This window comes from Aulostomus chinensis, chromosome 21 (assembly GCF_037954235.1).
Source record: "Aulostomus chinensis isolate RoL2024-O1b breed Wild chromosome 21, RoL_Achi_v1.0, whole genome shotgun sequence".
NCBI lineage: Eukaryota > Metazoa > Chordata > Actinopteri > Syngnathiformes > Aulostomidae > Aulostomus > Aulostomus chinensis.
The window spans coordinates 12,452,932-12,475,734 of NC_141340.1; the positions used below are offsets into that span (position 1 = coordinate 12,452,932).

At 40.4% G+C, this 22,803-nt stretch overlaps 1 protein-coding gene across 3 annotated transcripts in view; it reads right to left on the reverse strand.

Annotated features, from left to right (window-relative positions):
* The window catches only part of cntnap2a (contactin associated protein 2a), a 383,275-nt gene that overhangs the window by 88,688 nt on the left and 271,784 nt on the right, over nucleotides 1-22,803 (reverse strand). For all 3 annotated transcript variants that reach the window (XM_086191985.1, XM_086191984.1, XM_086191987.1), the window contains 3 exons: nucleotides 20,317-20,436; nucleotides 18,141-18,256; nucleotides 16,049-16,133 (listed from right to left, as the gene is read on the reverse strand). In XM_086191985.1, the coding sequence (XP_086048111.1) occupies nucleotides 16,049-16,133; nucleotides 18,141-18,256; nucleotides 20,317-20,436 (321 nt within the window). The remainder of the gene's footprint in view (nucleotides 1-16,048; nucleotides 16,134-18,140; nucleotides 18,257-20,316; nucleotides 20,437-22,803) is intronic.

Genomic DNA, 22,803 nt, shown 5'->3' on the forward strand with positions numbered 1-22,803 from the left:
ACATCGTGATCAATCATGCCGTGCCTCACCAGACCCCCACCTCAACACTCCCGGCTCTCCTCTATCCTCGCCTCAACCCTTCCAGCTGCCTTGCTGACCCCTGCACCCCTCCTGTTCCATCCTTCCCTTCTTCCTCTTTTCATCACGCTCTTTCATTTCCCCATGCTGTGCACTGCCCTCCCTCAATCCCATACATGTGAGCTCCATTTCCTGCTTCCTCCCACCCTCTGTATCTCCTCCTATTAGTCCTTTACAGTCGCTCTCCCTCCCCTTTCGCTCTTCAAGTGTTTATCTCGCCGCCCATGCTCCAGTCATCTAGGCAGTCGGGGGAGAGACAGAGAGCTCTCTCCCCCAGGTTGGTGAACCTTGTCAGGGGGACAAACTGCCCACTACTGCTTGCCTACACAGCTGGAAAATTAAGGACTTGCGGGGGCGAGAGGGTTCAGTGTGTGTGTGTGTGTGTGTGTGTGTGTGTGTGTGTGTGTGTAGAACAAGAAAGAGAGGTAGATCAGTCTGTGTGTGGCAAAAAAAAAGATACATAGACAGACAGATTGGGGTCTGTGTGTGTGTGTGTGTGTGTGTGTGTGTGTGTGTGTGTGTGAGAGAGCGAGAGAGAGAGAGAGAGTGTTGAGGGTAAACAGTGTTGTTTAGAGAGGAAACATGCTGCAGATGGTTATGGTTGTCCAGCTGTTCCTCCATCTATCGGGTAATGAGTACAACAGCATCTCCTGCCTTTTGTCTCTTTACCTCTCTCTTAGCCTGGTGGCACACAACTATTTAGCAAACATGGCAAACACCCTAAAAAATAAACACTGGAAATCCTTCCCGGTTTCCTTCCTGTCCTTGCATTTAAACACCACCTGATGTCTGTCCTCTATGAGGGTAAAAACTACAAAGCTTGTTATTGTTGCGTAACTTTGTTGCTCTTCTTTTATTTCTAATCCAGATCGATTGCCCTCTGGGACTGTAGCAAACCCAAAACAGACTTATTAAATTTTTTTTTTACCCCATTTTTGTTTCTTTTTAAAGAAGAAGCAGTCTGATAAAACACCTTTTGAGGTATTTTTTTTTAATTAAGCTCCAGGACGATACAGAAAAGCCCAGCAGTTGAATGGACATGCAAATTAGTTTCACCAGGCTTAACAACGTAGAGTCCTATTGTTGTGTCCCATATCACGCCATTTTCACGTGCATACAGTAAGCATGGCTGTTAAAATATGCAGCATGAGAGAATGCCTTTTTTTTCCTTTTACATAAATGTTGTACAAATAATTCACAAGTATGAAAAGTACAAAAAGAAACACTGCTTTTGGGGAAGAAGCTACAGTTTCCATTAAAAAAAAAAACAGCCCTGTTTTTATTTTGCATTCTATTTTTTTGAATTGTCACTCCACTGGCTAATTGCTACTAGCAACCTGTTACACCGTGTTGCTATGTTAATTGACTGAAAAAAAAATGCACGAATGTTTGAGTTTGGAGGTCCAGAATAATACTTCCTATTTTATTGCAAACGATGATTGAGGCGTCTTTCCTGCCACAGAAGAAGAGCAACAGTACTCTTAGTCCTTCAGTTCGCCTAGAAGCCCATTCTATCTAAAAATGGAAAAATAAATCACCTACAAGGTCAAGTTACACATTCATCCATAGTCACATGCTCCTGTGCTACACTTGCTCTCGCAACACACAGGGGATTTTTGTCTTATAATAACAAGACGATGACAAAAACTTTTTTTCCAAGATATTAGACCTGTATACTTGCTAAGACTTTGTGGTTTGCAGTGTTTCTGCCTTTTTCTTCATCCAAACCAATCTTTTTCATCTTCAGGCTGTTTATGGAGCCCTCTGATGAATTTCTGTTGAAGAACCTCTCTGTCCATGCTGGCTAACACAGACAGAAAACACATTTCTTGAGGCACTTTTCAACCTGGGCCCGATTTCACCACACGGTTCAAAATGACTGGTAAGATCTAAATTATTTCAATCGTCCAAATATTGACACAGAACGCTTGACGCTGACTCAACTCAACATAATGATATCAGGCAGCTGTCCATGACACCTCCGCTGATAGAGCATTTCCATTTAATTGTCAAACACGATCGAAGCCTCTACAGCAGGAAGACGGTGACAGAGGCAACATAGGAGCTTGAATTGTACTGCTGCTGCTATATTTTTATAAGTGCATTAAAATACACTGGTGTAAACCTGACTAACTGTAATGAATACATTTCCTGTTACTTTATTTACACAGTAAAAAAACTGGTTCAAATGGGGAAAAGACGCCCTTAGATTAAATGGACTGTTGGACGTATTGTTGCGTGTAAACCGATACAAGTCCATTCTTCTCATGCTTCAGCTGCTGCCTCAGAGGGGCACGAGCATGACTCGACTCTTGTACCCCCCCTGTGGTTTGGATTCATATTCTCACTCGTTAAGATACCACAAAACATTATTCAATTTGGACGAATATTCCAGTTGTTGTGCTGGATGAATAAACATCTTTGTAACAGTGTCACTCCGAGTATGAGATTCATTAAGGGACCTTCATCTATGAACCATTACGAGGACTGTGTGTCAAGTTGAGGACAAAGCTATCATCTATTGATACCCGGGGGGGGGGGGGGGGGGGGGCGTCATATGAGACAACACACACACACACACACACACACACACACACACACACACACACACACACACACACACACACAACTGGTAGTTACAGACCTGAGTTAGACTAGACTGCAGATGCTCACTGCTGTCACCACACATCCTCTGGTCCCCTCGCTGTGACAGCTATGTGTCTTCTCTAACTTTTTCTCTCCAACTTTCCCTGGGTTAGTTTTAAACCCCTCAAGGTCAAGACGGATAATCAACTTTCCTCCCTGTGTTGCTTCATTAGCACCACCGAGTGATATTTCCTCTGTTTTTCCCCTGTTGTTTTTCCAATTGGTCTAATCTCTCTGTGCCCCAGTATCCCGCTGTAATCCGAGAGCTGCGCTGAAACCGCCTCTAGTGATCGTTGCACAGACTCCCAGAAACTTTTGCACTTTCTAATGCAGACACACTGCATACATAATGACACAGACAAAAGCTTTTTAATATATACAGTAAGAGTGCCTGGGTGTATGAGGGAGGCCAAAAAGAGAAAGAAAGGCCTTTCATTAGAATGCTTATGTAAATGCGCGCCTTTATAATGGAGCGGGAGGTTTGTTGATGATCAGTTCGTGGTCATGCACTACACTTCGCCATGCATCCGTTGTCCCCGGTGACTTTGAGGGAGAACAAATGGAGAGGCGAGGATTGCCTTAGAAATCCTCATAAATGAGATCAACCCCTTCAGCACTTCACAAATGAGAAGACAACATTATAATTACTCCTCCAGCGAGGTGTTTCTAGTTTTCCATTTGTGTTTTATCTTTCCACCGAGCGATGGCCATATGGTGTATTGTTTATGTATGTGATTGTTTGGGTTTGTTAGTGTGTGTGCGCTTGTGTGTGTGCACATGAGAGGGAGAAAGTAAAGCTCAGAAAATCCCATTAAGGCGGATACGTATTGGTTTGCTGTGTTATTCAAGGCTTTCTGGGACATTAGTACTGACATATCTTTCAATGTCAGTGCAAGCGCCACAAAACAAACTAATCTGCCTCTTCTTTTTCTATCCTCCATCCTCTCCCTCTTTTACTTTTTTTCATTTTGTCACTCAACATCAATCTCTGTCTTATCCCACCCTCACACCCCTTTTCCTCTTATTTCCCCTGTCATCTCATCAGCATGCTCCTGTAAGATTGTATTAATATTTTCCATCATTCTCCTCCCTCTCCGACCTTCCTTTCTAAATCACAGTAGTTGTTGAAACCGGGAATAGGATTTTTCCACTGACAGGGAATGAGTTTCTGTGCTTGATCACAAACCTTCTCACCGACAATTCATTTGTTCCAAAACCACAAATCAGGTTTGCTAAGCTGACACGCCAGATAGTTTGTTGACCATACAACCCTCTGGGAAGTCCTCCGCAGAAACAGTTTGGAAAAGCTAAGGCAGTTTTGAGCAGGTGACTGGACGAACCATTCGTCTGTCATCGTTGATCACTGAGCTAACCTCTGCCAATCAGATTCAAAAGCCAAAGCCAGTCAGTAGAACAGTAAAAACAAGTTGCAGCGGGAACTGAAAAATACTTGTGACCTTAAGTGACATGAGCCTGAAGTCAGAGGCTGCATCATCATCCATCCATCGTCTGCACTGCTTTCCCTGTTAACAGTTGCGGGTGGCTCATACATCCTGCCTTTCGCCAGTCCATCGCAGAACAGACAACCATTCCCACTCACATTCTCGCCTATGGGCGTTTTATAGTCTCATTTTAACCTAAGCTGCATGCCTGTGGTGGCGGAGGAAGCTGGAGCTGAAGGTCCAGGGAGAACACGCAAGCTTCTCGTTATTAGAACCCAGAACGTTGTTGCCATGAGACTACAGTCCTAACAACTGAACCACTGAGTAACTCGTTGAGTATCAGTTGTTCTCATTCAATATATCTAGACTGTGTATTGGTACTTCAAATTTATTATTTACCAACTAATTCATCATCACTAAAGCCCTGGGTGAATGTAAAGGAAAGCTCTGCATTACTGCTGAACTAGTGAACTAGTGAGAATGTGGGCCGATTCAGTACAGAACCCCCGACCCCCCCCCCCCCAAAAAAAGTTGAACGGCACTGGTTCAAGAACCTGCATAGCTTTGCTGGGAAAAAAACCACCAGAGAGAAAAAGATGTTTCTCAACATTCTTCTTCTACTCAACCAACTCACAAATACAAACATTAACATATTTGTGGAAAAAGAATACAATGGATTAAACCCAATTACGCTCTGTGTAAACTCAAATCCAGGTGCCGGCTTCGCTCTCGATTTGCAAATGCATGCAGACATACCCCCGAGACAAAACATCACATACCAGCTTACTGTTGCTGCGGCTTTAGAATACGTTCTCTTGTCACATACTTAAACATCTATCAAATGTGCACTCAGTATTCAGTTTTTTTTTTCTTGACTCGAACCCATTTTTCGGCCGAGTAGCTTCGAAATATTACCAAGAGAACAACTGAAGCGCAATTACAAAAAGTTGTACAGCGTTGCACAAAATTTTACGATCAATGCAATAGCTGTATGGCAGATAAAATAGCATTACAGTGGAAAATGAAGGCAGGTCAAAGCAATTCTCAATGATATCCAAACTCATCAACGGCTGCTCATAAACAAGCATCTGTGTTGTTGAGGTGACCTTAAGGGACTGTGGCCTACCACTCGCTGTGAAACTGCTTCTGGAGTGGAGTGAACATAGATAAGTATCCTCAGTGAGTTTACACACAGTTCAGCATAGGCGTGCAAACATTTTATAATTTTTTTGCAGCATTAAAACCCATAAAGCATTCAGCTCCAGTACATATATGCTATTTTTTGCACCCATTTTGTCAAACAATTAACTTCCAACTGTGTGATATTCATGAAACAACCAAAATTACACAACAAATTGCTGCAGTAAGGCAGAATTCAGACCAGCTGTGGCATTGCAGTTTTAAAAAAAACAAACAAAAACCCTTCCTCACTCCTTTGAATAGTTTTACTGTGTTTTAGCTGTAGGGCTGTGTGACTGCAGTAGATCCACAAACCAGACTAGTTGCACCAGCTTTCGGAGAAACACAATTTGACGAAACGCTGCGACAGGAAATTGTATAAGAGTATATCTGGAAGATGACCACGAGTAAGAACAGTTTAACACATAGTTTCCCAAATAACAAAGAACATGGAGGAGAGATTTAATGCTGCAGTGACACCATCATTATATTGCTAGCGAGGCGGGATTTCTGTCACACGCAAGCCACACAGTGACACGCCAACACTACCTCACACCTGCCTCAGCACCTGATGGGGTCTGAAACCAGCCTAAAACCCTACAACAAATAAACTTCAATTAATCTACACAGATTTATTTCAAAACATCTCTTTCTGCTTTGTGCTTCAATTACGACCAACTCTGAACCCTCGTTTGCAGCCAATGAGATCCACTCGTCCCATCACAGCTGTTAGCAACCCGAACGTTGCCATTCCCACTGAATCCACCCTCCTCTAACTCGTGCCAGGTGGGGAGTGGGAACAGCTTGACCCCTGCAAACAAAAACTTTATCACCAAGGTTGACTTTAGTTTGATAAATCTTATCAATGTGTAGCCATGATGCTTTAGATAAAATGATCAGTGCAATACATGTTGTAGTAATACTCTGCATAAAATCTCTTCTGAATACACACCACGTTTGGAGGTGGCGTGGCTGGTAAAAAGACACACACCTCTGACCTGACACACTTAATTTCAAGCACAAGTTGTAAAGGTTCTTTTTGAAAGTGAACATAGTGGATGACTGAAAGTTAAACAGATATATCTAGTGAGGACAAAAAAAAAGGCTGCAACCTTAAATAAATGTAATGAGATTTCATCACCTTCTTCTTTCTTAAATGTCAAATCTGAGAGGGCAGCAACTCAACATGCGTTGAAAAGGAATAGAAGAGAAGCAAAGAGATGCATATTCACTCAACAGATAACTGCTTTACACCAGCAACCTGGTAAAACCTGGTGTATTACCACTGCATCCCTAAATGAGAATCTCCCAAAGGAGACCAATAATCTATCGTTTTATAATCACTTAGTATGCTTACATCAGATATTTCGCCCACTTGAATGCTAACCATGCAGCGCTTTTCCTCTCAGGAGGATTCAGTTTCATGTCTGCTAATGTCTACAATCTCCGCCCAGTAATATCAGAAGCAAACGGATTAGAACCAATACATGCATTTGATCTGAGATGTACTGGCTCTGCATGAAAGGAAACATTAAAGAACACAATATCTATAGCATCAGCAAGAGTTTTACACACACAAATGCACACACACACACACACACACACTCATCTTACTGGCAATTCCTTAAAGATATAAGGCACAGCAATAATGGGGCGTTAATGTATGTGCATTTCTGCCAAAGGCCCACCTTACAACATCTGAGAGAGTAGATGAGATAAGAAGGAGAAATACATATGGATGACGGAAAATAAAAGATGCCACAGACAGAAGGATAAAATATGCGGAGGCATTATGAAAGATGGTTTGTATGAATACTGGGTGTGCTGTTCTGAAGGTTTCATGGCTGGAGACTGGTCAGGGGCTTTGGGTTACTGGTCCTGAAAATATTTTCTGAAAATCTTTTTAGAGATGCAATTGTGCCGGCAAAACTCCCCCGCATATTTCACCTTGACTGCCGTTTCCTTAGTTCCCGGAGGGTTATTAGCAAAGTTAATGTCTGATGCTGTATTGTAATGCACACAACAACAGTGACAAAACCATTAGCAAATTGTTAACAGGAGTACGTCCTGATTGCTACCATTTGTGCACGGATAATAGGCTCTTTTGGCAGCTCTCTTATTGACTGATGTGTAATTTTGATTGAAAAAAACCACAAGGGAAAGAACAATGAGAAGCATGAGAACCTGATCCGACAGAATAGCCTGGAATTAAGACTGTGATGCGCAGCATTTAAAAAAACAAAAAACATCAAGACACTTGATTTGGAAAGTCAAGCATCATTTTCATTTTCTTACTTTATTGCACTTTAGATTTACATTCTAGAAACCCAATGCTGAGATTTTATTTAGAAAATATGAAGTGATTTTGTAAGTATAGTATTGAACATTACTGCATTAAGCTGTCAATGTCAAACTACTTCTGTGTTATATATTATGTCCAATGGAGTCCATTGTGGAATGTGTATTTTAAGGTTGCACAATACCGGGGATAGTCTGAAATATTAAAAAAAAAATAAAAAAATTACAGGACTTTTTACCTTTCGGAGAGAATTTCAAATGCGTAATTTTGTTTGTAGTGAACTGACACATACACAACCATCTCACACATCGTATTTGTGGCCTCCAGTTTGATATGAGCTACCTTTAATCACTGATTAAATGCTAAATTCACATTCACTGGAAAGAAGAATACAGCATGGTCAAGAGTGGAGCATCTTGGGATTGTATATTATTTTTGCTAACTGTCGTAGCAGCAGCGCGGAGGACAGCGATGGTATTTCAAACTCACAGTACCAGGTACAATGAGTTCCTGAGGTGACATGAAGCCACACAAGTTACAGACACAGGTGAAAAGCTTTTATTCCTTACTTTTCTTATTCCATGTTGTTCACAGAGGAGCTTTGACCGCTCACCATATGTGTGTCTGAGGACTTGCATGTCAATCAAGCTCCATGTGATGAGTACGTTTTCAATCATGCAGCCAAGAAGCTGTTACATGATTTGTTGAGTTCATTTGCCTCTGACATCACACATTCGGCAATGAAAACGCTTAACCGACATATCGGGCAGCCTTAGAGTATTTTATTGTGTTCATGTACTTTTCATATACTATCTTATATTGATCCAGTGGACTTCAAATTTTTAATCATACTGTAAAAAGCCAAACTAGGGACAAGACTTGGAAATTAGTATCAGCTCTAAACTCTGAGTGCTACATCCATGCTGTGTACTGGAGCTCGGATAATTGAATCGTCCTTATTAAATAAAATTCAAATAAAATTAACGGTGTGTTTTATTCAGTCGCGTAACATCGCCTTCGGCTAGAAGCTAATGCAGTATTCTGCGAGTATCATAACATATGAGATGGATGCTTATAAAAAGACTCCCCTTTCACCATGGGTTATTCTAGGCAGCTAAAAATGGCACAAAAAAAAACAAAAAACAACAACCAAAACAAAACAAACAGCAGAAGTATTGTCAGTTGACACTTACCAGACATTTACACAATTACACATCAGCCATTTGTCCAATAGGAGATCTGTATGCGTACTCTAAATTCGGAATTTTTTTTTTTTTAAAAAAAGCGATGCAGCCCTTGCTCTGACTTAATGTAGTGTAAAGTGTTACAGTCTTTTCCTTGGATGCGGGCACCTGTGCAAGTGTGAGCGGTAAGTGTTGCAGTGGCGTTGACAGACATGCGGAGGGATAACGCATGACTCTGTCAAGACAACATATGACAGCATTATCCGAGGTAATGACGCATTACAGAAGCAAAAGCAATGAGAGACCAAACATTATGGGATGTAAATGTTTTGGGCGCCTCTGTGACAGATCACACGTTGTCTATTTCTTGCTGTGTCTTTCTCACTGAACATCACCCACCCAAACACACCCACCCACACTCTCCTGCTGTTTCCCCATTAGAAGCACTTCAAATACCACAACTACAGATGTCTTCAAGTGGCTCCAAACTATCTAAAAGGCTACAGAAAGGTTTCAGGGTAATTCCATCTGTTAATTTGCTGCTATATAAAACTGCACTTTACATTTCAGCCTCAAGTGCCTCTTATCAACAGACCCTCAGCTCCCCTGCCTGTCCTGTATGGGTGAGGGGGCAAAAAAGCAACCCTCAACCTTGAAGGGAGATGGTGCATTTAAAGCAAGGAAAGATAGAGTGGATAATTTAATGATAATTAGCATCTTGTCTATTGGGGGTGAGAAAAGGATGGGAAAAAGAAAGGTGGACACTGGGGTGATGGAAGAGAGGGTGGGAGAGAGAGAGAGAGAGAGAGAGAGAGAGAGAAGGAGATGCCCGAGGACCCTAGTAATAGTTCTCCGTTCTCTTGTCTTTCGATATATTAGCACTTGTTCTCTCTTGGCTCCTGACTTTCTTCATGCCTGAAGTATTTTCACAAATTAATGACACTGTAACCAGAACATTAGTCGGCTAATGAAAGGCATAGCACAATCGAGAGACGTACGGGCTAATATAAAGGAATGATACATGATATATAAATGGCAAATTAAAATTTTGAATGACACAATCTCAAACAGTTAATTCCCGTTGTCCATGTTTCTTATGTACAGAAAACGAGCGAAAATACAAAAAATACACCGACCTATGAGTTCACATTAAGTAAAAACAACTATCCTCCTTAGTCAGAATGGTAATAGCCACCGTTCTAAGTAGATAGTGAATTTTCCAACACAGCCGTAACCTTGAAATTTAAGATCCATGCAATAACATTACAGAGCTGGATTGGGAAGTTATTACAGAAATACAAACTTCAATTTGTTTTAACTGCAATTGCCATTTTTTGTACCGTCAAGAACCAAATTACATCAATTTTGCACATTTGTATGTATTCAACTTTGATTTCAGATATGCCCCATTCATCGCTGATCTCCAGAACCCAGGTGGATAGATTCATCACAATTTGATTGTTGATACCTACAGTAAATTTGTTTTTCCCCTCAGTGAAAGGTATCAAGCCTTTCCATCCCCCTTTGCAATTGGTGTGTGTGAAATTGAAAGCCCATGCAAAGCGACACTGATATCTGCAATGTTATTTTTGACAGGGAAGAATTCAATTGCAGATCTGTCTCATACATATTTAATTAGGCTCCTAAATGTTTCGACAGATTACTGGAGAAGTGTATATTTCCGTGGATATGTCTGGATGGATTTTACCGGACAATGTGCTTCAGAATTTGTGACTGAGGATTTTACTCAGCTCTTTTTCTTTTGCTAACAGTTAGCTCCAAGCGATATACGTGGCTGGCTCTGTCTGCATCTGGGAGTTACATACAGATGATGCATAAGGGGAAAAAAATGAATACTTGTGAGCTCAAGACATCTATTTGTGAGTACCTGCAAGGCAGGTCAAATATGGCTTTAGTTCATGGACTAGAAACCTGAACTGACACCAATGGGTTTCTGACATACATTCATATTTCTGGAAATAAACCTCTTCATACCCTAAATGCTGTAGTCTTCAATCGCTGGGTGCCCCTGATGTAGTTGATGCCTGTTATTTTTGTAAAAAGACACACCAGCCTCAGGAAGAAAGAGGAAAAAGCAACTGCTGGCACTCTCTGCATCGGAAAAGGTTAATGATGAACATCAAAATCCACAAATGACAGAAAACAATAAACAAGTGGTTAAGCTGCGCCGCAGAATTGAGAGCAGAGGTACTTTAACAACACCACGCATACACACAGCCTCATTATCCTGAAGCATACTCTCACATGTCTCCACCCCCATTTCTTCTACTCCTCTCATTCCTGTTGCTTGTAAACTTTATCATATTAAAGACCAATATCTGACTTGAGTTTCTATTGCTTATGATACGGGTAACTCTCTTACACTAAATTTGATGAACCGGGATATCACGGCATCAAAACTTAAAAAAAAAAAACACATCATGTAGATGCGCATCGTGCACTCTGTTATACCCTGCAAGTGTTTATTTCGACTTAATACGGCCAAATAAAAACTGTATTTACACAAAATCAGTTTAGTGTTGCTTTCCTAGCTTCAGATGGCCAATAATTCCTCAAATGAAGTCCTTATTTTATATGAAGGTCTGCATTCCTTTTACTGTTAAATCATGACTAAAAGACATATTATATTATTCAGACAGAAACAGCGCAAGTTAATAAGTTCAAATGTTTATGAGTCACATTATCATTATTGTGGTTACTGACGAGTTGTTGTCCTTCCTTAATTGTAGGGCGTTACACAATTATTGTTTAGTGAGTTAATTTGCAAATCATATGAAAATCGAATGTGTTATACGTGTTCATTTGTAGTAAAAACATATACTGACATGTACTTATCACATGTTCTATTTATGTTTTGTTTCCCTGAGAAGCATCCTTGGGTTTCTTGAAAGGTGCAAAACAATATTTTTGTTGCTACAAATAGAAGTAGTGGTATAGTCGAAGTAGTAGTATGGTTCAATGTTCAAATACTGGTATCCAATCCAATCAAAATATGTTTGTTTATATAAGTACTTATTACATGTTTGACATACTGCACCCATAAATAAGTCATCATATGTGCAACATATAAATTACACATACGTGTATAACATACATGCTGTATTTATCACATATATACGTATATACATATATATACTCTGTGCAGATATGGTATATTCCAGTTTCTTGTCATCAGACAATCATGGAGAAATTTCAAATATCAGCTGATTTATACTCATTTCAACATCCCCGCTGTGTCTGTGTCATCTACACTAGACCACCTTATCATGGAACTATTATTCGTGATGATGTGTCATCTGAACTTTAACTTCAAGAACTTCCTGTAATGCCAACTAATCTCTTTCTGTTGTTTGTGTTAATGTTCTCAATGGTTTTATTCAGACTCAGGCTGATAAGGAAAGAGGCACTTACACTGAGATGAATTTCATTTCTTTCTGTGCATCTTTACACTTTACTTTTTACCCTTATGAGGTGACTTTCAGTTCAGAAGGGAAGATACATATTCAGCCCTGTTGTCTGTCTGATCTGTTGGGATGTTAGCACTTATTTTCTGCTGGAGCTTGTGGACCCTTATTCATTTAAGACTGTAAGGCATCGTTTGAGTGATTATTCAGGGGTGGAGTGGATGACAGAGCGCAGGGAAAGTGTTTCAATGTTTTTGAACTATTGTTTTCTTGCCCTCACAACCATAAATATCAATTTTGACATAAATTTTCCCCTAGGAAGTTGGTTAATTTGTTTACTTTCACAAAATGTAATTTTCTAAGCAGACAAACTCACACATTTTGCTCAAAAATCCACCAAGCAACAACCAGGATATTCAAGAGGGAAACTGCAAACTGAATGAGATCAGTTGATTTGGCTTCTCTAATGAGTGTCAATCTAGTTTGTATGTGAACTCGTGTCCTGGTTTCATTGGGTATCAATCTGAACTGGAGTCCTCCCTCTCACATTCATCTCAGTCATGTGGAACCTGTGGATGAACACACAGATGCTGGTCTTGTACGTAAAATTCATCCATCCATCATCGATACTGCTTAACCTGTGGAGCATTGCAGGGGAGCTGGAGCCAATCTCAGCTAACACGGGCGAAAGGCGAGCTACATTCTGCACAGGCCCCTGTCAATCATTGTGTCAATCATTTATAACTTACCGATATGTCAATCAAACATTGTTAATTTTCATAAAAGAGTGACAAGACTTAACTCAGGGAACACAGAGGATGTGTTCAACTTAAGTGCAAACTCCAGACTGTCCAGATCAATTAACCTCAGATTAAGTTGAAAGGTTTCTTTTAAATAGTTCTGTCAGTAGCTTCAGGTAACTTCATTCCATTTGAATCACCTTAACATGAAAAATCTTTTATGTAACAAAATGAATCAGAACAAAGAGAAATAGACATTTCATGTATTGAACTTTGAGATCTCAGCTGGTCCCATTAAGTTCTCTCATAGTTTTTCAAAGCAGCTCTTGTTTTAGTTTTTAATAATATACCATTATGTAAGGAGCTCCGTCCTAAAATAACTATAGATTACAGAAGCTCGTAGGTGGTAAGAGATCTCCTCAACTGGCGTGTTAAGTCATATATTCCTTTACACTAATTGGTCAGAAAAGTACTAATAATACAGGCAGAGTAACAAACTTTAAAAACGTGACAAGAAAATTTTCAGAAAGGAATAACAGCTTGTCTGTGAATGTGTTCGTGTGTGTGCGTGTGTGGGTGTGTGTCCGTGTCCGTGTCCGTGTGTGTGTGTGAGAGTGCTACCCCACTGGTTGTTTACTGGTTCTTTACACTCAAAGGAACGATGCTAAATCATTAGTGAAGGGTGCTAATTGTCCTCTAAAAGCTGTGATTCCAGCACTAATGGAAGCAGGTCTCAGCAGAGTGAATGGGGAGGCATGAGGTGGGGTAAAATTGGAGGAGAAAAACTGAAATGCAAAATGAGACGAGAAGAAAACAAAGGGAGGTGGAGTATGAATTGATAAATGTAACAGAAGATGTGTAGAAGTTGTCAGATGACAACTGGGGGGGTGGGGGTGGTGTGTGTGAGAGGGGGGCTCTGCTTGAATTTCATGAAGCTCCTCCATTCTTTTCCCAATCCTGGGAATGACATAGACAAGCTGTGAGCGCAGGTTGTTGTTCGACTGAGAGAAAAGTGATCAAAAAAGATAAAAAAGACAGAATGCATGAAGGAGGTGAGGAAAGGGTCAGACAATTAGGGCAATTACTGCCCAAGTTTCAAATTAGCGGTGTCACTGGTGGCAGAATATAATTCCCATTTAACGGTTCATTTAGCTCGCCAACGCTGGCCGTGGTGTAATAGATGAGTAGTGGAGGAGTAGCAAGTGTGCATCTGTGTGTGTGTGCGCGCGTGTGTGTGTGCTTGTGCTTCACACTGGAAATGCAGTTGACAGAGTAATTTGATGAATGCTGACAGCTAATTTACAGAACATATTTTTGGGTAAATTATTTTTCCTGGACCTACTTTTTTAGTCACTGTGGACGGGTAATTGGATTTCCCTAACTTGCCAGGGAGTGAATTAAGAACTAGTCAGATAGTGTGTGCTCAGATCGTGTGTTTGTGTGTGTGTGTGTGTGTGTGTTCATGCAACAGCACTTTAAGCTTGAGTGTAAAAATAGTATATCAAAAAACTGTGCATACTACACACACTTTCTGTTTGTAATTGTGTCGTCTCTTGGTGCGGTGGAGGTTAATTGCAAAGGTCTGCAGCACTAATACGCAACTTTTATAAACCTTTTGCTTTATTCCTCCTCAGTCATTTAAGGGTTGTGGAGAATAAACACAAAAAAATCAGTGTGTATACACACACACGCACACATACACACACATGCACGCTACAGTAAGTCACTCTAATTGCCGGAAGTGTCTTGTGTTTTATGAAGCTATTCCCAACAGTGGGTGTTTGTGTGCATGGCTGTAATGCTTGGTTGTATTATTTGTGTGTGTTTATGTGTGTGTCCTTGAATAAATCATAACAATAAAGACCATTCTTCAAAACAAAGACTCACTAAAATGCAGCTGCCTTTGTTTCTACTGTCACCGGCTGCTGACCCTCCACTCTACTGAGGAAGAACTATTTGAAACCTTGTTAAAACTCCACATAAACCCGGCCATTGCACAGTCTAATCCAGGTCAGGTCTTATACAATTCAACTATTTCAGAAGATTCCAGCCCGACTAATCCAAACCAAACGGACACAAAACCCTACCAGGCTGGCTCAAGTACACTGCAGCCAAATTAAGTCCAAAACAAATCTAATGCAAATGACTGTAATCCCAGTTAATCGACTCAGAATGAGCTCAGGCAGGCCGCGACTCATTTCCAGTGGTCTGTTTCAACATTACCATCAGTTGTTCTGCTGCTGGGTGAAAAATGGAAGACAGCAAGAGTTCACACATCGAGATAGATAACAAATGGGGTATTTATATGTTGCGACTACCTATAATAATAAAATCATGGTAATTTGTACTAATATGTCCAAAAAGATGAAATATGGCCATGTTAAATCATTGCTATAAAACACAGCTCCCACGGTTTTGGCATAGGATGCCTTATTTCAGTCTTGTCATGCTGCCCATCGCCAAACTGATCTTTCGCCAGATAACAGGCCTCAAAGCCCCTCCCCCTCGAGAAAACAGTCACATGGCCCCCTCTGGGTTCTCTACATTCACTTCTGACACCACTACACCAGCCTCAGATGGAGTCCTGTTTGCTCACGCTTTAAAGACATTCAATAAACATTGGCTCACAAAGAAAATCGTATCAAATGATGAATGAAAACATGATTAATATAGGGTGATGTTGTGCTGCTGCCTATTTGGATGCATAAAAAGAAGGCTTGAGGTGTGTCAACAGTCCCTTCCATTCACATCACATACAGCCTTGTTGTTGCTCTGACACCTGAGGCAGTTCCACAGATGATTCATGGGCACCCAACATCAACATTCTTCTCACATTTGAGGATAAAGTAGTTCCTATCAGCCAGGCATTATTTAGACTAGTTGCTGGCAATAGCGCAGTCAGTGATAAAGCACACATTTACCCTCAATTACTGAGTGTAGATATCAGTCTTTTATATGAAAATAGAACCTGTCAATGTCTGACAATATGATGAAAAGTGAACAGTGAGTTTGTGTTTGGTGCCGTGTAAATAAAGGTGGCGTCCTGAGGCCGTACCTGGAGTGTTGAGGAGTCTGGACATGCGGCAGCTGTAGGCGAGGCGCTGCTCACAGTACTCGGCACTGGTGGTGATCGCTGTCACCTGCAAACACAAGTCTCACTTTATTCAACCAGACAGGTCCATTTCCATATAAGTCTGAAAGACTGAACTATGAAATGACACAAAGTGAATTTGTTGGTGTTGTTTTAATTTCCTTTCCTAGAACTGTGAAGAGCTGAAAGAAAAAAAATGGAGTAGGTGATCCATTCAGAGTGGGGAAAAAGATCATGAACGGCTGGGTATGACACTCAAAGATAGCCATGTGGAACACTGTGGTCTTGAACATGTTGCAGGTTAAAAACTAAATATTCTGTCACTGTAACGGGTAACGTTCGCAGACTGGGATAACTCCTGAGTGTGAGAGTGCAGATTAAAAAAGACAAAGAAAAAAAAACAGTATTATGATGCAAAATTACTGTCAATCTCAGTAATACTGTATTTGAGCAGGGGAAAATGCAACAGCACAGTGGACTGGTTACAAGGTGACTGGTTAGTACGAGGATGTGCTGTTGCTGTAATCTTATTAGCTGCAGGTACATTGGTCTCTAGCATAAATGTTACCATGGTTATGCGCTTCCTTTATTCTGTGCATTTACAAGATCCAGGGAGAGATGATTCACTTTGTTCTCCTCCAGGCTCAGCACATAATAATTACTTGCAGAAGTAAAACTTTCTGAATATTCAATATTTCTGACTTGTGCTCTCTCTGAAATATAAATATAGAAAACTCAGAGATATACCCCCCCCCCAAAAAAGCAACAACAAAAAACTGGGCACACTGACAATTTCCAACTTTGTTTACTTGTGTACATGTTTAATTGAATTACACATTGTCACGGCTCACTAGAGTCTGAAGAGCACACTATTAACGCGGTGCTGTGTGTAATTTGAACAGGCACAGCTCTGCTCGCTAGTACTAATAGAAGATGTTCAATGATCAGTAGAAAATCTCTGATTAACCAACAATGATTGACATTAGAATTCAAATTCGACCCTTGATAAGCTAAGACCTGCCGTGGGAAAAATGACATAACCAACAAAAATTGATTTTTTCCCTGTTTGTCTATCAACACGGACATGTAATGTTTTCAGGCGTTCATACATATACATATACATATATATATATACATATATACAGTTACATACATATACATATATATATATATATACATATATACAGTTACATACATATATATACATATACATATATATACATATATACAGTTATATACATATATACATATACATATATATACACATATACATATATACAGTTATATACAGTTATATACATGTACATATACATATATACATATATATACACATATACATATCTACAGTTATATACATATATATATATATACATATACATATATACACATATACATATATATACACATATACATATATACACATATACATATATATACACATATACATATACATATATATATATATATATAAAATTTTTAGTAGAGTACAAAGCCTGGAATGGTCACACAACTCAGACTTTGGAATGCTTCTTTAGATATGGAAAAATATCAGCAAAGTTAAAAAGAAAACAAGAATCAACCAATGAAATAGCTGTTCTTTTCTTTATGCCTGTTTAAACAGATCACGGTGACTATTAGAGCTCAACAGTGACCGCCCACTTTCGCCCCAACAGCTCTAAGTGAAGTTCCCCTTCAATTTTCTCGACTGACCTTTCAAGAAAATCTTCGTATGAAGAGTTTTAAGCCTGGAAGCAAGCCAGCTCACAAAGTTGTATTTCAATCACTCGAGCAAGAAGAGAGAAAAAAAAACCCAAATCCATTGTTTCGCTTAATTAAAGACATAAAGGCGAGGTAAGTGCTTTATGCATGAATAACTCTAGATTCATAGAGCAGATACAGAGAGGGTTTTTTTCTCAAGTGAATGCAATCTGCTTTTCTAAACAAAGACTGTTGAAAATGATGTGAACAATCGTAGAGTTTGGTGGTTGCAGTAACTTGTGTGTGTGCGCGCGTGTGTGTGTGCATGTGTGTGTGCGCATGTGCGTGCACATGTTACCTGGTCCATGGAGGCGCTGTAGTTGACCTGCAGTATTGTGCGTCTCTCTCTACTGGAGCCAGTCACTGTGGTTTTGGGCGGAAGGTTGTTCATAACTATTGTCCACACTTTGTCCTCTGTGAGAACACACACACAAATATGTTGAACATTTCTCCACACACACCAATGCCCGCCAGCGAGCGCGCGCGCACACACACACACACACACGACCCTACTACACTCATGCGGTGGGGACAGATGTGTGTAATAGAGGTGTTCACGCAGCACTAATCCCTGCAAAAAGCACATGCACTGTACTCAAAGTAAAATCAAATATATACTTCTAGAACAGCAAAAAAAACCCAAAACAACTTTTCAGGCTTCATACAAACAAACACACAAAAACATGCAGTGGGAATGGTAGTTTAACTGTCACTGCATTGTAGGTACAGCTTTGAGACTCCAGGTTTTTTCTTCTGATAGCATCTCCCTGTTCTCTCACATGGTCAGACAGGAAACGTGTGTGCGTGTGTGTACACTTGTAGAAGGTTGGTGGGTGTATGAAAGGTCTCCAAGGTGTCTATATATGTATGGGAAAAACACACTCTTAACCTTTTGGAGGTGTGTGAGTGTGTGTGCTATTCAGCGTGACTAAAGGGCTAGCCAGTGGAGAGCAGTGACATTTCATCTAAAGTCTTGCCTTTGCTCTGCCTTCGTGCTGCGCCCTTCCAGACTGTCTAATTATTCCACTCTGCGTGCGTGTGTGTGTGTGTGTGTGTGTGAATGTGTGTATGTGTGTGTGTGCATGCTGGGGATGAAGGTGGGCAGCTGCATATGTTGTTTTGTGTGTGTGGGAGACTTGGAGAACTATGCTTTTTTGTGCCATATTTGTATAAGATAATGTCAGACATTCATACTAAACGTGGCCAAAGTTGAAATAATGAGCAAAAAGCTTCAAACTGCCTTGAAAACTTCTATTTTTATTTCTTTTAAAGACCTGTGATGATCAGCTCATAACAGATGCCGTTAGGAGGGTCATCTGCTCCTGGGAGGGCTTAAAGGGACAGGAGCAAAGACTTGGTCCAGACAGACGTTGAATGAGGGGCTGGATAAATAGCCAGTGAAAGACAACAGGGTGTGGAAAGCTGATCTATTCCTGGAGCAGGGTTTCAATATGACAAACTGCATTTTATGTGTCCAGATTGAAATTCTACAGTCTGGACGGGCAAAAAAAAAAAACAACAACAAAAAAAACAAAAAACCCACATGATATCTGGTTTTGCAAATCTGGTCCAAGCCGCATTCAAAGGTGGTTTGAAATCTGATCCAGTCAGATTTCTACACATGTATCTTAGCCTGAGCGTCCAAACAGGATTTCAAAATGTCTTTTGTGTTAATTGCAAACCACTTTCACCATGATAACTGGAGCCCTCAGGTTTGTGTCTTGTAGATAGGTTGGCGATGTGTGGACACAACAAATCTGATTTCATCACTTGCAAATAACAGAGTGGATGGAAACAGATCAGATTTGAGAAAGGAATCAGAATTGCCTCGGACAAATATGTGTGAGAATCTTGTGTGAGTATACAACAAAAATGCCTAAATTGAACCAAACCGTGATTCTCTAAACCCGCTGCGTGCACCTACATCCAAGCAGACATTAACCACAGCATTAGTATACATTGAATGGGTTTGGAACTTTACTGTTGCAAACTCCACTGTTTGTTTGACCCATCCACCCACACCTGCAGAGGGGTTTACTTAGAGTCCGCTGTGTCTGATAAAGATGCCAAAGGGTGCCTCATGCATCGGTGTGAGACACTGAGGGGCGTGAGAGTGTCGCTGTTAGATGAGCTGGTAATCGACGAGGGGGGAGGAAAACGTGTTTGGAATTGAGTAACAAAAGACACCTCACATATGGCTGAGGTGTAAATAAACCCGACTGGCTAAACGGGTCAGTGTGTTTGTGTGTATTTTGCAAGTCAGTAGCTGTGACTGCACTGAAATGTTCTGTGGGGTAAAAATTGAGGCTTTCATGGGTTGAGAGTGAGGAGGGCGGTGGGGCACGCACGCACGCACACACGCGCACACACACACACACACACACACACACACACACACACACACACACACACACACACACACACACACACACAGGCTCAAGCCTACTCATGGATGCTGGCACTCTAACACAAACCTGTCATGTTGCAGGTGACTTTGAAGGGGCCAAGAGGTCCGCTGCCATCGGGGTCAATCCAGTAGGTGTCAGAGGACCTGCCCAAATGCTTATAGGCTTCACATGATGGCTCATAGATCGCTGGAGGTGTTGATGGGGTGGGGAGGGAAACAAACAGGAAAGAAAGTGATGCAACAATGAGTCAGTAAGGTCTTTTTTACCAGTCCACCTCTGAGCAAGTTGGAACAAAACAAACAAAACTGTTTATTGTTGATGTTAGAATAAACTGTTTCTGTTCATTGTGTACTGTTCTTGATCTTTCAGACTTGTGGTAAACATGGGGGACTCCACACAGTTTGGCTTTGTTTTGCCCTTCTGGTTTGACTATTGTAATTTATTTTTTTCACCTTTTAAGCCGTTAAAGGATATTTTGCACTGTTGTCATTCCAGCCACTAGGTGGGGCTGGCGAACAAGACATGGTATTAATTGCAGAAAATAAAACACAGCAGCAAAAAGAAGAAGAAGGCAATTCTATTTGAATCCAACGTGCTTCAGAAAATCAAAAAGCAATAGAAAGAAGAATTTGATAAGAGACATAAAGAAATGAATTCAGAAGAATACGATTACGATATAAATCGAGAAAATAAAATCTAAATGAACAAACAACAGCTGTTTTGGGGTTTTTCTTTACACCGGAGGTAAACATCTGTAGTGAGGGAGCTTCTGTGAGGATTTCTGGCAGCTTATTCCAGGTCTTTGGAGCATAGTGTTGAAAAGCCGCCTCACTATGCTTAGTCCTGACCTTGGGAATCATGAGTAGGCCAAAACATGAAGACCTAAGTGGTCTAGTGGGCACATACCGCCCTAAGAGATCTGTCATGCATTGTGGAACAAAACCACAGAGTGCTTTATCCACTAATAGAACAATTTTAAAGTCTATTCGCTGTCGCACACAACGCCACTGCAGAGATGACTGTTGAGGTATTGGTAGCCACAGAGAAGACAGTTGGTCTGCAGCAGGCAGCAGAACTCTTATTTTTTTCTTGGATAAACAAACCGATTGCAAGAGAAATGACATACCAATGTCTGCCTAAGTCTCTGGCTGCAACACATACATACAAAAAGTTGTAATATTTGAGTGAGAGTTCTTTTAGTATTCAAGAATCAGCTCTTTTTGTTTTTTTTTTATAAATCCGTGCAGGGCCTTCAAAAACAAATAAGTCATAAAACATAATGGTTGTATGACATGTCAGTGTTATGTGTAAAATTTGTGCACAAAAAAAAAAAACGTGCAGAAAACATACGACTTTTGGGGTCATGGCTAGTGGTTTGGGCCCCTAACTTTAAAGGTTTGATGATGATCCTGGTTATTGTTCGGTTTCATCCGTACATGCAAAAGCTTGTTGTTCTACAGGACTTTTTGTCTTCGTTGATCACTCCTCTGTGCAGGTATATTTCAGGAAACACACGCCACATTCTGTACTCTCGCCGATTGTCATGATCACACAGCGAAGCGCGGCTGTGAGTTGAAAAAGGCATCGGCATCAATGACAGTCTTTGTTGTTGCCATCATTAATGATAGCAGCAGCTATCCTCCCCCTTCCTCACCTCCTGCAAATGTTACTGTGTTTACATGGCAAACAACAGAGGTGCCAGTCTTGTGTGTGTGTGTGTGTGTATGTGTGTGTTCCAGATGAAACATCCCTGTGCTGTTTTTATTGTACATTCAACAAGTGCAACCAAGTCACATACCTAACATTTAGTCCGTGTTATGAACGTAGTTTCTTTTTAATCTTCCTCCAATTGTAAGAACTCACCTATTTTTTTTTCAGTTTGTCATTTCTACGTTTTTTTTTTTTATTCATTGAAAATACAATTTAACATATTTGGCTAATATTGGGATTTTTTTATGAACAGCCCTTCACTGTCAAACAGCCACATACAGGTTTAACAACTCACCAGTTGCACTTTGTTTCTTTACAAATTGTTACATGCATTGATACTGTTTTGTCAAAAGCCCACATTTACAGAGAAATGTTTGTTTTAAAAGATTGATATGAATTAATCGCTTAAAAATGATGAAGTAAGTAACATTATAACAATGCACAGTTAAATCGATTGATTAAAAAACTAAAGGTTTGTGAGCACAAGTTAAAAAAAAGGTCTGATTTGACCCCAACAACAAAAAAAAAAATCTATTTTTTTCTAAAATTCATTAACGTGTGTTTTGCTTGTAAATCCAAAATCACGAAGAATTTAAATAATTTTGATTTTGAAAACGATCGATCCATTTGATTGTCTGGGGTGGAACTGCTCCACATCCTGACTTGAACATACTGTATGTGTTTTACTGAAGGAACCATCCGCTGATGATGCTGGAGAATTCTGGGATGGCTAAAACAGCACATCAATGTCTGAAGGTGTCTTCTTCTCTCCTCCCCTCCTGAAGGCAATTTCATGTGTTTGCCAGTCTCTATTCAGCTGCTGTCGGGAAGTGGCGTCTCGTC